The 14,681-nt window shown below is 54.8% G+C and overlaps 1 protein-coding gene across 3 annotated transcripts in view; it reads right to left on the bottom strand.

The window, feature by feature from the left end:
- Positions 1 to 14,681, bottom strand: part of PREX1 (phosphatidylinositol-3,4,5-trisphosphate dependent Rac exchange factor 1) — a 170,676-nt gene that overhangs the window by 33,898 nt on the left and 122,097 nt on the right. For all 3 annotated transcript variants that reach the window (XM_006735441.3, XM_081832605.1, XM_081832606.1), the window contains exons 15-17: positions 6,833 to 6,905; positions 2,096 to 2,238; positions 324 to 416 (exon numbers count right to left, since the gene is read on the bottom strand). In XM_006735441.3, the coding sequence (XP_006735504.1) occupies positions 324 to 416; positions 2,096 to 2,238; positions 6,833 to 6,905 (309 nt within the window). The remainder of the gene's footprint in view (positions 1 to 323; positions 417 to 2,095; positions 2,239 to 6,832; positions 6,906 to 14,681) is intronic.

Here is a 14,681-nt window from a genome sequence, read left to right as displayed (position 1 = left end):
CAGCCGGGAGGACCAGGGCTGAACCCTTGGCCTGCCCAGGCTCTCCCTCCTTCCTCGCCTACAGGTCAGGTCCATGGCAGAGCCACCAACTTGTCCTATTCAACTACCTGATTCAGAAACCCGCTTTTCTCCTGTACCTCCCCATGGGGCCATGAGGGGAGCCGGGGGCGCACACGCTGGGAGGACAGCCCCGAGCAGGGGGCTCTCTCGCAGCTCCCTGAAGAGACTGCAGGCGAGCCCACTCTGGCCTGAGTGTGCCCTCACAGGACAACGAGCAAGGAGGAACCCCGGACATCGCAGGTGGCCCCTCTGAGAGGCCTCACCTCAGCCAGCGAGCCCCGCTGGACCGACTTCACCACTATGGCCTTGTTCTTCTCCTCGATGTCAAAGCCGTAGTCCTCCTCCTGGGGCAGGATCTGAGGGCCCAAGGCAGGAGAAACCCAGTGAGACGGTGAGGGGAGCCTGCAGCCAGCCCCACCCTGGCCCCGAGGAGACCATGATCCTACCAGCTCCTTGTGCCCCAGACCTACATGGAGTAGGGGTGCACAGCAGGATGAAGTTAAATACAAAGAGCACTCAGTACACAGTAGGTGCTCAATACGTACCTGTCAAGCGAAGACACACCACCTGGCTCGTGCCTCAGGCTGGTGCTGATCACAAACTTTTTGCTTTTCACCGCCTATCTCCCCTTTCCCCTCCCAACCTCCCTTTCTCCTCCCAACCTGAGCACCAAGTCTCCTCGGTTATACACCACTGTCCCCCTATCTGCTGGCAAACTGTACGTGCTCAGTAAGAATTTGCTGGCTTAATGAATAAAACAGATCCAAAGGTGTCCAGCCACCAAGAACTTGGGGACAGGAAAGGAGTTTAGGGAGGAGCAGTCCCTCCCCACTGCAGGGTGGCAAGCAGGTTGGGAGGTTTGGGGGTTCAGTGGTGGGGGGAATACCGAGAAATGCATTCATTTGTTCAACGAATAGTTCCTGAGCTGCTGCCTATTACATGAGCCAGGTGCTTTACTGGGCACTGGAAACAGTGTTGGACAAGACAAGACAGTTCCTGCCCTGCTATAGCCGACTATCTAGTGGGGAAGACAGACTACAAACAAATGAGCAAAGAAATATAGAATGTGATACAGGGAGTGTATATAGTCTGAATTAAAATAAAGCACTTAAAGGGATAGACCATGGTGTGGCAGGGGTCCCGGAGGAGGAGTTACCTGAGCTGAGACCTGAATGAAATGAGGAACAGAACTTTATGAAGAGTGGAAAAAGTGTTCCGGGCAGAGGGCATAGCATGTGCAAAGGCCCTGAGTCAGGCCCATAGTACTCAAGGATAAGAAAGGAGATCAGAGTGGCTGGGGTGGGATGAGGGAGTGGAGAACACAGGAGATGAAGCTGGAGAGGTAGGGAGAGTCTTGTAGACCATGATGAGAAACTGGATTCATTCCAAGCATGATGAAGGCACTGGTGGGTTTTATAGTGGGAGAAATGGCAATCTCCATATTTATGGGACCCCGTAAGTACCACAGGAGAGAAGTTAATGGTGCCATCTTCATATGAGTCAGACATTAGCCCCAACTCTGGCTATTGTAGGAGATCTAACCTGCTGAGCCTCCCTCTCGGCCGCCTCCTGCGGACCAGGCATGAAGATGGAGGCGGCTGGTCATCGGTAGGCAAAGAAACAGGATTTGGAAGGCTACGTTGGAGAAATAGCTGAACGGGCTGGTAAACGTTCTCCCTCAACTGCAAGGGTATTTACAGCAACTGCACATGGACAGGGCACCACCAGAAGACCAAAGGCTTTGGTATCCCGGATGAGCCATGTCAGGGGGCCAACGTCTCTGCACGATGCTAAGCTGGGACATGGGGTGGGCGGGGGGAGAAGGAAAGGAGAGGAAAGGGAGCCAGCAAGCCCAATCTCTTCATAAAGAAGGTAGTCTTGGCCCGTGAAGTGTCGCCAGCCACCCCCTGGGATTCCCATATTCGGATGCTCCCAGTTGAGCCCGACTTCTCTAGACATAATCGGCAGGTCACCCAGCTCCTGGGCTGCAGCTGGGCCTGGGAAGGCAGATATAGCACTTCAGAGCTGCTCCTACCAGCAGGCGCTTGGCCAGGATGTTCTCCACCAGCTTGAAGTCGTTGCGAAGCTGTTTGTTCTTGCAGCTGGTCCCCTCCATCTCCTCGTCTGCATAGAATCGGAAGTACTGGGACTCATCCTTGAACTCGCTCTTCTCCAGCACTGCAAACACATCGTCAGGCTTGCATGGGGAGTCTCAGCAGCACCTGCCAACAGGCAACCACGGGCCGGAACCAACCCCTAGACAAGTCTGCTTTGGCGAGCATGGTGTTTTATTAAAGGGAATCATGGGCCAACACTAACGGATTAGGATACTTCACACAGATGTCTGGCTTTCCGACTTCTCTTGAAAAGTCTGAACTTGCCCCACCTGCTATAAAGACATATTACAAAGCCACAGTAACAAAAACAGTGTGGAATGATGGCAGAAATAGATAAAGAATCAGTGGAAGAAAACAGAAATCACATAAGAGGACCATGTGTTTATGGGAACTTAGCATATGATACTGATGATCAAGCGGCGTATTCTGCAGAGGATGTAGGGAAAAACTGACTCACTTGGGGAAAAAAAATAAAATTGGATCCCTACCTCAAACCATGTATCACAATAAGCTCCTGATGGTTTAAGACCTAACTATGAACTGGGAAACCAAAGCTCACCAAACAAAATGCAAAATATTTTGTCCTAGGGCAGAAAAAGATTTCATACAAGACCCCCCCCCAAAAAAAAGCAGTATAATAAAATTAAGGGCTTCAGTTCAATAACAAGACCATAGGCAAATGGCAGATTCAAAAATAACTGTAATGTCTAAAACCAACAAGGAATAAATATCTAGAATATAAAAGAAACTCCAACAAATCAACCAGAGGCAGCTGAGAAACAGATAAATGGGCAAAGGATATGAACAGGCAATTTCCAGATGGGGAAACCCAAGCAGGCAGCAAGTAGGTGAAAAGGAGTTCAACCTCACTAATAATCAGAAACAGACCACGACGAGACACTTTAGAATGAGGACTAGCAAACTCAGGCCCTATAAGCCAGATCCAGCCCACTACCTCTTTTCATAAATAAAGTTTTATTGAAACACAGCCACATCCATTTATTTACTTACTGTCTGGAGCTGCTTTCATGCCACAGTGACAGAGCTGAATAACTGCAAAAGACTGTAAGGCCCACAAAGCTGAAAATATTTACTATTTGGGGCTTTACACGAGAAGTTGTCTGACCTCTGTTCTAGAAGGCAGGAAAATGAATACAAATAACCAGTAACAACCAGCATGTGATCTGGTCCCTGTGGATTACAATTTAACTAAGTATCTACCAGTGCCGGACACACTGTGGATGCAAGCTTAGGTTCGTTTATTCCTCAGATGAGGAAGGATTTGCTGTACCCCTTTTACAGGTAGGGAGACTAAGGCCCAGAGAAGCTAAATAAGCTGCACAAGGTCACAGAGCGGGCAGGCTCCTCCTTCTCACCATACCGCCCAGCCTGGCCTGCTAGATGGGGACAGGGGTGAATTACAGCAAGGAGGCTAATCCAGGCTCGGTGTGGGGAAGGCAGGGTCTGAAGTCAGCAGACCCCTGAAAGAAGGAAAGCCAGCTGCCTGAGGTTCGAGATGTCCCCACCATGGCTGAAGACAGGCTGTCTACCGATTTGGTGACTACATGAAAAGCAGGAGGAGGCGATCCTTTCTTTCTCCTCCTTTCCCAGAACATGGAGCTGTTTGTGCCTTCCTCCGGCCGCCCCTACTACCTCTTTGGAGAAAATAGACACACAAATTGCTGTTTTGCCCAGAGCTGGGGAGCCAGGCCCCAGGGGCCGGCTGGCTTCACCTCCACTATAAACACGAGGCTGACAGTCTCTGGGAGTGGGAGGATGAAGCACGATGTTGTGTCTTGGCTGAAATGTTTGGGGAAACAGCGGGAATCCCAGAGTCCAGAAGCTCAGCCACGTGAGGTCCCACCACTCGATGGATGTAGGTTTCACTCAAGGCCACCGGCCAGGTTCAAACCCCTGCCAGCCCTGGCCCGACTTCATGTCCTCTTAGCCTCTCTGAGCCTCCGCCCGCTCGTCTGTGGGGATCCTAACAGCACCAACTTCCAGAGGGGTGGGGGATGAGACAGTGAGCCTCAGTTTCCCCTAAGGGGCATTTCAGGGCCCGGGAGCTCAGGTCAGATGCCCCAGGAGGCGCTCCCGGGCCCCACCTCCACCCTCCACTCTGCACCCTAACCTGCAGCAGCCACAACCCTGGGATTCGGCCCTTTCCCATTTTAGCTTATTTCTGAGGTTGTGGCAGGGACAGGAGAGCAGGGGCCACGCCCTGCAATTTCCCTCCCTGAGGGGCCCCGAGGGTGTTGGCGCTGCTGGGAGTCACCCGCCGCCCCCCCCCCGCCGCCCCCCGCAGAATGTCCTCAGCCAGCAGCCTTCCCAGAATAGCAGCTGGGGTGGACCCCTAATTACTCTCACCCACAAATGAGAGGTTCTGCCCAGCTGATTGGCGGGAAGGATGGAGCTGTCAGAGGGCCCCGCGGGGAACAGAGTGGCTTCTGGGAATGAGGGACTTTGGTGAGAGGAGCTGATGGACGGGAATGACCCTGACTGGGCCTGACCTGCCCGTCTCTCCTGGCGAAACAGGCAGCTGGGAGTGTGTCCTCACCCCTAACCCCGCAGAGCCGTGGGCATGCTGGTCTCACAGGAGGAGGGGATCCAGTGGAAAGATAAGGAAACGGAGGCCCAGGGAGGGGCAGAGGCTTACTGGGAGTCAGCCGAGTCAGGGCTGGAACAAGGCCTGCCGGCTCCAAGGCAGGGGATGTGCCTGGGGACCTGTCATCTTGCTGGCACAGCTCTCATCCTGTCGAAGGGACAGCAAACCCAGCAGCTAGACCAGGGGTAGAAAACTACGGCCCACTGCCTGTGTTTCTAAATAAAGTCGTATTGGCACACAGCCATGCCCACTTATTTAAGTACTGCCTGTAGCAGCTTTAAAGCTCCGATCGATGGCAGAGTTGAGCTGTAACAGACCCTGTGACCTACAAAGCCTAAAATATTTACTATCTGGCCCTTTGCAGCGAGGGATCGCTGACCTCTGAGTTAGAGCACAAAGCAGAAGCTGGAAGGAGGAATGGCCAAAAGACCTTCCAGAATCTCACCCCTTCCCTGGACCACCAGGGCCCACACCACATCAACCCTCCCCTGGCCTCTCGACTTCCCCTCTCACCCCCGCAGACGTCCTCCACGGCCCTCCTCTGCTCAGAACCCTGCCAGAACTCCCACCGCACTGGAGTTAAAGCCAAAGTCCTCCTCACATGCGCACACTGCTCCAGAACATGGGCTTATTTCATTGCTTGAGTCACGTACACACACACACGCGCGCACACTAGGCTGTGAGCTCCCGAGGACGGGACTCTCGTCTGCTTCGTTCACCGCTCTCCCCGGAGCCTAGCAGGGGCCTGCACCAGGAACGCAAGGGCTAGAGAAGAGCAGCATGAACAAAGACACAAGGGAAGCGTGGAATTAGTCTGACAGGGAGAGAACAGCTCCAGGAAGAAGCGTGAATCTGAGCTAAGCATGGACGATGAAGGAGAGGAGCCATTAGGCTGGGGTGTCTGGGGAGGCCTCGGGAGGTGCGAACCAAACAGAAACACTGAGTAAGTCAGGGGCGTGAGGCAGGTAGGGTACCCCAAGCCAGGGAAACTGCAAGAGCCAAGGCCCTCGGGAATGTCCTAAGAGGAGAAGAAAGGCTCCTTGGTGGGAGTTAAGTCTACCTGTCCTGCTGAAAGGGTAGGAGACTCAGGGCTCCCCCAGTGCCAGCAAGTGGGAAGGTCACAGAGCTCAGTGGCCAAGCGTGTGGCCCACGAAGCCTGCCTGCCTGGTTTCAAATCCCAGCTCCGACTTGCTGTGTGACCTTGAGCGGGTCTCTTAACTATCTGGGCTTCCATTTCCTCATTTATAAATAGGGACGATATTAATACCAACATCAAAGGATCATTTCAGGATTAAACTAATTAATACATGGGGAGCGCTCAGGAGGAGGCCAGGCACATAGAACATTAACTTCTATTTTAATTTGAAATGGTGACGGTGGAACCAGTTTCTCCCTCCGGCCCACCTTCCCACCTCAGGATCATCTCAGGACTGCCCACCTCTCAACCCCTCCTCCGTGCTTCTCCAGTGGGAAGGAGAGTGACCTAAGGGGTCAGGCCGGGAAAAGCAGTGCGAACGTCCCTGCCCGGCTCCCTTCCTCTCTCACTCACAACCTGCCCGTCCTCTGTCCCCACAGACCCCTCTTCTCTCCTCCCCGTGGAAGCCCGTGGGCCAGGCCTGCATGATCCGGCCTCACCGCCCACCTGGAGGTCACATCCCATCCAGGAGAAGGGCCCAGGAAGTCCACAGATTTGACCTCAAATCCAGTCCAGTTTTCCAGCCAAGCATTACCAGCCATCTTGGTCCCTACTGAACCCCTGAGATGATGTTGCTCCAGTGCAGAAGTGGGAGGGGCGTGGGGGGGGCAGTTCCTGAGCCACCCCAAACCCCCCGCTTGGGTCTACAGGCCCAAGACCCGGCATCTAGCCTGGGCTCCCCCAGGGGCAGGCTGAGCAGCCTCCAGCCCACCATTTGCTCTCTCTGGGCCTCAGTTCCCCCCGTCCCGCCCCCGCCTAAAATGCCCCAGTGACCAGGGTTCCTACTAGCTCTTCTGTTCCAGGACAGACCCCCCCCCCTCCAGGAGGCTGGCCTGAAGGGAAGGGGCAGGTTACCGTGGTGCATGAAGCCATTGTTACACAGGCCCACGCCAAGTGCCACCGCCTCTTCCCGCGTCTGGCAGTCACCCTGGAACGGAACAAGAAGGGGAGGGTGTTAGGGGAACCAACCCTGGAGGGGCTGAGCGAGGCTGCGCAAAGCCCACCATCACCCCTAGAATGGAGGCTCCATGGGACCAGGGGTCTGTGTCTGCTTTATGGACTGTAGTATTGACCAAACATGCCCATGACTATTATGAATAAACCCCAAACAAGAAAATTAATAGTAGTTGGGTTAAGTCCATTGCGTATCGTGCTATAAACACCACAAAGGAGAAATGGAGATTTTATGCGGCAAATATTGTTGGTTGCCTAGCAATAACCCTTTCCCCAATACCACACCAGTAATGAAGATGGGGAGGCATCCATCTAGAGGATCACAAAACCCAGCTCCCTTGCAGCTAGAGGTGGCCAATGAGATATAAGCAGAAATCACTGGTAGGGAGCGCTGGAAAAACGCTTTGTCCCTGGCCCTTCTTTTTTTCTTCCTCCTCCTTGGAACAAAGATGTGATGGCTGGAGCTCCTGCAGTCATCCTAGACCACAGTATGACCCAGGATCAAAACATGCTAAGGATGGCAGAGCAGGAAGAGAGAGAAAGTGTGGTCCCCCAAAGGTCTCATGAGGCTGCCCTAGCAGCTCTAGACCACCCACCTCTAGGCTTGTCTCACAGCAAAGGAAAATCAACCCCTAATGTGTATCAGCCTCTGTGGGCTGGGTCTTTGATACTAGCAATGAAGTCCGAATCCTAACTGACCTAGCTATAGTCAGTGAGACACCTGGAGAAGTCTACCAGGGGATTCTGGAAAATACCTTCCTCCCTGATAAAAAGGAAAAGCAGTACCACACCCCCCTACTGAGGACAAAGTCACACGAGGAAGTGATATATGTAGGGCTAAGGGGCTATCCAGTGACCAAGGTGGCAGACAATGCTGATGACAGCAGAGTGAAGGATGGAAGGTTCCTGACACGCAGCATGACTGTATGGGCACGATTATCTGCTTGGGCTCCTGTTTAGTTGAGTTTTCTGTTCTTGCAAATGAACACACTCCTAACTAGTACAACTGAAGTCTGGTTTGTCTCAGGGCTTTTCTAAGGAAGTGACATCCAACCCAAAACTGAAGTATGAAAGGTGGTAGCCTACTGGGCCCACCTTTGGGGCCGACTCTCCCATGTGGAATGTCATCTTGGTGGGACAGCCCCTCAGAGTTTTTCACCACCACCACCAAGCCACCCCCCACCCCAGGCCAGGTTGAAGACACATGATCCGTGCAAAGCTACAGTGATGCTCCCTGACCCAGGAACATGACCTGGAGGAGGAGGAACCCAAGGACAAGGGACAGCTGGTGTGGTTCTCCCCTAGAGCAGTGCCCTGAAGACGGGGCCCTCAGCTACCGCTCCCAAGAAGCTGGGCATCTCCTGGTGCCAGTTCTTTCTAAGGCAGGCTCCTGGGTCTCCCCCTTACTCTGTGGGTGCTCTTTACCCTTCTATGAGCCGTCTTCTTCCACCCCCCGCCTTAAGTTAGCCAGAATCTGTTTCTGGTTCTTGCAAACCCAACAATCTCAGTTCATCAGGGAATTCATGTGAGCTGTGTGGTGCGGTTGGGGGCGGGGAGTGGGGGGAGCAGCTGGGTGACAGGCAGAGAAAACAGCACGGACAAAGGTCCGGGGGTGAAATGAAGCCTGCGGCACAAAAGGCAGCCTGGCCACCAGGGAGAGGGTGAGTGAGCCCCATCAGGACAAGGAGTTTGATCTGCTGTGCTCCCCGTGCAATCCCAAGGGCTTAGAACTCAGGCCTGGCATACAGCAGGTACTCAATAAATATCTGGCGATTGAAGAAAGGTGCTGTCAGCAGGGGCCAAATCCTGCAGGAGCTTGTGGCCACAGGTCAGTGAGCTTCAACTACACTCAGATGGCCACAGGGCCCGACAGCCTCATTTAAAGGACTCCCAAAGTGAGAAGCTGTTTTGACAGGCAGTCGCCTCGACTGTCCCCCAGCCCCCTCCGCCAGCAGCGGAGGGGCCAGGGAGGGAACTGCCCAGCTAAAGGAGAAACAGATGCCAAGGGGCTGCAGGACTCAGCCCGCCGAGGCTGCAGCTGAGACTCAGAGCACGGGGCCTGGCGCAGCCACTGGCCTCGGGATTTCACGCATCGGCCGACTCGAGGAAGACAAATCTCTCCTGTGGGACCCCAGGCCAGCGGCCAGAGGGCTGTGGGCACGGAGCCCCGCCAGGGGAGGTGGCCGTCCATGAGAGAGGCTGCATCCGGAGCGGCCACCCCTCAGCTGCGCGGGGACAGCAGGGGAGGCACAGCTGGGGCCCAGGTGGCGAGCAGGCCCCCGCTCTGCGGCCTGGGAGGCCGCGGCAAGCGTCTGGAGCCCACCTGGCTTTCGGAGGCGCTCACAGTCCGGGCTCCCAGCCCATCCCTGCCCCCCTGCCCACAGGGCCCTGGGGTGACCCACAGGGAGGTTCCTAAAGTTAGAACAACAGCAGGATTCTCAAGTTAACCGTGGAATACGCCGACCCTGGACACCTGAAAAGTAAGCCCGCTACCCCACATCCCGCCAAGTTGTGGGAAAACCTCAGATCACCGTTTCCCCCCCTCCCGGAGGAAGGCACGGGCACACACAGCCCTGTGCATCGCCACGCTCCCCTCGTCTCCCCCACCTGCCCGCTAGTCCCCATGCTGGGGCTCCAGCCACACTGGCCTCCTTGCCAGTCCTTCCACAAACCACGTGCCCCCACCTCAGGGCCTTTGCACTTGCTCTTTCTCCCCCTGGAATGCCCTGTGCTGGCTTTTTAGGTCTCAGTGCCCAAGTCAGCTCCTCAGAGGACACCCTCAAGTAGTCCCCCACCCCTCACCCCTGTGCATCCTCTCAGCCAATGTTCATCCCGTTACATTCATGACCTGATAGCAGTGCCGCACCTGTCACGGTCTGAAACAAACTCACCCCTTCGCGCCACTGCTCTCAGGAGAATCGGCACCGACTATTCCCTGTCCTTGGGTTCCCCCAGATAAGTGAGTATGGTTTAAGGTCTGTCTCTCACTAGAACATCAGCTCCACGTGGGCAGAAGTGGTGCCCGTCAAGGTTACCCATCTCCCCACGGCATCTAGCACTCGGGGAGCCACAAAACATCTCTATCGAGAAGCACCTGGGATGCCAGTGGCAGAGACAGAGCTGGGCCGGGCGATGGAACACTCCAGGGGGTAAGAGACACAGGGCTGCAGAAGGCTCCTCCCCTGCTGTCCCTGGGAAACCCCAGGACAACGTCCAAGGATGCCTCTCACTGACCCAAAGCGTGCCGGGCACTGCACGATCTCACTCGGTCTTGAGGGTCAACGCAGAGGCAGTCACTCTCCTTAATCCCATTTAACAGACAGAGACCGGGGCACAGGCGGGCTTGCACTTGCCCTAGGTTACACCGTGAGAAAGGAGTCCTTTCAGCGCCAGACCCTGCCCCCCACCAGCACGTTAGGGTCTAAGGGGAGGCTCTAAGAGGACAGGTTAGTTGCTCATGGTTGGGGCCAGGGCTCCGGTCATGTCCCCATGGATGCTTTGTTTCCTCTGCCGGTGCCTCGAGCCACCAGCCTGGCCCCCTGCCCCTCCGTGCTGAAAACCATCTGCCTGATCGGAGGGGGGGGGGGGGTCAGTGTGCGGGCACTCCGGGCACATTTCTGCAGCGCCAGCACAGGAGCCGGCACCCCCGTGCCTCCCCCTCCCGGCTCCTGGGCCGTCCCTGCCTCCTCGGCCCCCTAGCCCACCGACCCGCTGCCCTCCACCTGACGGCCGCTGCTTGGGGCATCCTCAAGCCTGGGCAGCACAGACCAAAACCCACGGAGCAGAGAAGTGTGGAAGGCAAACTCTGGACCCGGTTCCCCAGGCTCACATCCCTGCAGGGCCCTGGCTGTGACCGTGGGCAAGCCCTTAAACTCTCCGAGCTTCACCTCCTCGCTTGTTATTTTTTATTCCCAGATTTTGTCCTTCATTTTCTTTTTTTTTTTTTTAATATTTTACTTATTTACTTGAGGGAGACTGAAACAGAGACAGAGAGCACAAGTAGAGGGAAGGCAGAGGGAGAAGCAGGCTACCCCCACCGAGCAGGGAGCCCAACGCGGGACTCGATCCCAGGACCCCGGGATCATGACCTGAGCCGAAGGCAGATGCTTAACCGACTGAGCCACCCAGGTGCCCCTGCCCTTCATTTTCCAAGGCCTCTGCCACCCTGAGTGGTGCTCCCTGCTCAGACCCCACAGTGTAGGCTGTAATCAACACAGAGGGCTAGTACTACTATTATTATTATTTACTCCTACCAAGGCATTATGACAGCCCCCCACACGCAATCTTACAGGAGTGCCATATGTCCGTGTGTCCTGAGGCCTCAGTTTCCTCATCAGTAAGACAGGAATAATAACTGCGTTTTCCTCAGGTTGTTGTGGGGAGTAAATGAGATAGTGCACAGAGAGGATCAGAACAGACACAGAACACCGCTTGTCTACGGAAGGGCTAATCACCCCCTTACCCTCAGAGTTAAAAAAGTAACTCTGACTCGTCCAAGTAGTGGGTAGGGGGGCCCTCCCCCAGCCTCAAAGAATGAATTCTGAGAAATTCTAAGCCACTCTCATCAATCCCTGTCCTTGTCCCCCAGGGAGTGGTTTAGGGGTACATGTGGGACCCATCTGGCCAATGAGACTTAAGGGGAAGACCACTGGGGAGAGGAGGGGACTGGGGGAAGTTTCCTCCTGCAAACAAACAGAGCGAGAAAGCTCTCTCCAACTACTCCTGTTGCCTGCCTTTGGCCACAGGTCTACATAGATGTGATGCCTGGAGCCATGGCAACCATCTTATGACTATAGGGCAACTGGCAAGAAGATAGCAAAACAGAAAGATGGGAAGAGCCCAAGTGTAAACGGCATTGTTGAGCTCTAGGACCGTGAACTAGAGATGCCTAGTTACATGAGAGAAAAAGGTCTTTACTGTGTAAGTCAAATTTCCCTATTATATGCGGCCAAAAGCATTTCTAGCTGATCCAGTGGGTTTCAATGAACATTTTGTTCCAAGGACCAGAATGATCTAGAAGTTCAAAATGAAGATGCATTCAAAGCAAAATTACCCTCCCAGGCTACACAAGTATATATTTTCTTCTTGAATTCCCTGCTAAGTCACAAGGGGGGAATAACTCTTGAAATCAAAGCTCACCATAACCAGTCCTCAAGGACATATCCTCATCACCAACCTCTCCCCAACAGCGGCCCACATGCACACCCACCTGCCCCTTTCCCAGAGCCATACACCAGCTGTGTTCCAGCCCATCTCATGGAAGTCATCCTCCTGCGTCAGCTCCAGTTAGCTTCCCTGTGTCCTCAGACCAGGCCAAGCCATGGCAGGTCTGCTGAAGTGACAGGTACATGGACAGTCAGCTGCCACCTTCATTCCACCATCCTTCTGCCTCCACTTGTGATGAGATGCTTGGGGCGGGGGGGTGGGGGGTGCGGGCGGTTCTCCTCCTTGTCAGAGAGCTGCAGGATGCAGTCCTGAGTCTCCCCAGCTCAGCCTCAAGCCAAGCACCTTGAGGTCTTGGAGACACATCTCTGTGTCTCACCTCCCACACCCTATCCACCCATCAACAAACTCTGTTAGGTCTACCTCCAAAAACTCCAGAATCTGACCATGTCTCCCACCTTCCCCACGGTCACCCAGTTCCCAGGCACCCTGTTTTCCTGCCTAGAGTTCTGAAGTTGCCTCCTCCCCAGGCTCCCTTCTGCCGACCCCGTCCCCCTACAGCCCGTGCTCCATAGAGGGATCTTATCCCACCTAAGTCAGTGCTGTCCCCTCTGTGCTCAGAGTCCTGAAGGGGCCCGAGCCCTCCCCAGAGCCCACAAGACGCCATGAGACTGGCCACAGACCAGCTTTCCTCAGCACCCCAGCTCTTGTTCACACCTCCCACTGCCCTCAGCTCACCCCACTTGGAGCCTCCAACTTGCTGTCCCCCAGAGAAGGCTGCACCCCACGCATCCCCCCAGCTCACTCCCCACCTTCCTTAGGTCTCTGTTCAAATGTCCCTACTCAAGACAGCCTTCACGGACCCCTGTGAAAACTGCACCACCCCCACCCACGTGAAGGGTAAATGCGCCCCCGCGGCTCCCACACATTCTACCCGAAGCACCGTGCTGGCACCTACCATCAGCTAACATAGGACGGATGTATTTTACTTCTTGTTCTTATTTATCAACTGCCTCCCCAGCCCTCACCAGAATTCAAGACCCACGAGGGCAGGGACTTTTGTCTCAGTCACTGCTGTGTCCTCAGAACCTAAAACGGTGCCTGGTACACAGTAGGTGCTCAAAGAAAGAAAGGGAGGAGCTAACGAGCCCTCTTGCTGAATTGCTCTACACCCTCTCCTGACTCTGCTCATTTAAATACTGCCGAAGCTGACGAGGAACAGAGCGTCTGCAGTGCAGATGTCCCCGGAGCGCCAGGCATGCCAATGCTGCCCCGTCCTCCACCCACCCACTGGGAAGTCCAGCGGGCACCCCAAAGGCAGCGCCTTCCCGCGCCAGAGGAGAACTCTTGATTTCCCAGGCACCCGGGGGTTCCTCCGCTGTCTTCTCATCACTGTAAAGGGTACTTCCTGCCTCCCAGGGCACCACGGCCCCAGGACGCGTCCTTGCTTTCCATCCGACCCCACAGCAGCGCATCCCGTGTGCCCCATCTCCAGACATTTCTCAGACCCACTGGCGTCTCACCATCTCGGGGACCCACCTCACTCCCAACTCAGGCCTGGGATTCACCACTTAGGGCAGAGTCCACATCATGCTTTGAAACCCACACACACCAGTGGAGCTCGGGAAACACGAGGCCACAGAAAGGGCCAAGGTGGGCAGAAGCAGCCGTTTCCGAGAGCCCGAACCCAGGCACGTCTGGGCTCCAAGCGAAGAACCTAAACCACAGAAGAAATCACTCTGTGTCACCCTCACCTGCGGCAGCACACTCAGGAGACGGGCCTCCGGGGATCAGCTCTCCCCCCCCAACAAGCTGGCTGTTTCCTGATCTTACTGTCCCTGCGCCCCCAAACCCCTCTGCAGGTTTTTCAGCCTTCTGCATGTAATTTGGAGCCACCTTGAATCCTTTGTGCAGGAGATGAGGAATTAAAATAATAGTCGCATTTACTGAGCAATTACTCTGTGCCAGGTGCCACTTTACATGATTAACTTTACATGATTAACTCACTGAACCTTCAAAATAATCTAACGGGGAGGGTAGCTTGCTCCCGGGCAGCACGGACTTGTACGTCTTCAGGTGGTAATCGCGGTCTCTGCGGGGGGAGGGAGTGCACATGAGCACATCGGGGAGCACAGGCGTGGGAATCAGGGACCCGGGTCTCTTCCCAGGCATATGCTCGGACACGTGCAGCATCTAAATTCCCCGAGTCCTGGAACAAAGAGTCGCGCTAACCTTGCAGTCAGACTGCAACCATTTCTCAGGCTTGGAAGCTTCACTTGTGGAAAGTGAGGCACAGAGAGGCTAAGAGGCTTGTCCAAAACCCGCTAGGAAGACACAGAGCTGGGATCTGACCCACGTCGGCCTGGCTATAAATAAAACATGCTCCAGGCTGGTTTCACTGGATCCTAAGGGGAGGGTAGTGTCGTTCAGTGGTTAGCGTTCTGCGCTTTCCAGCTGTGCAAAACTGAATTCAAATCCGGGGCTGTTTCAAGACCTCCCAGGTCTTAGCATCCCACACCACAGCAAACATATTAAAATACACCCACATCCTACATTAAATATGCTGTTTTGGCCTGCAAAATTTTTT

This window comes from Leptonychotes weddellii, chromosome 10, assembly GCF_054177405.1.
Source record: "Leptonychotes weddellii isolate Sample4059 chromosome 10, ASM5417740v2, whole genome shotgun sequence".
NCBI lineage: Eukaryota > Metazoa > Chordata > Mammalia > Carnivora > Phocidae > Leptonychotes > Leptonychotes weddellii.
Note: the sequence above shows the minus strand (reverse complement) of the source record. Positions and strands in the feature narration are given on the sequence as shown.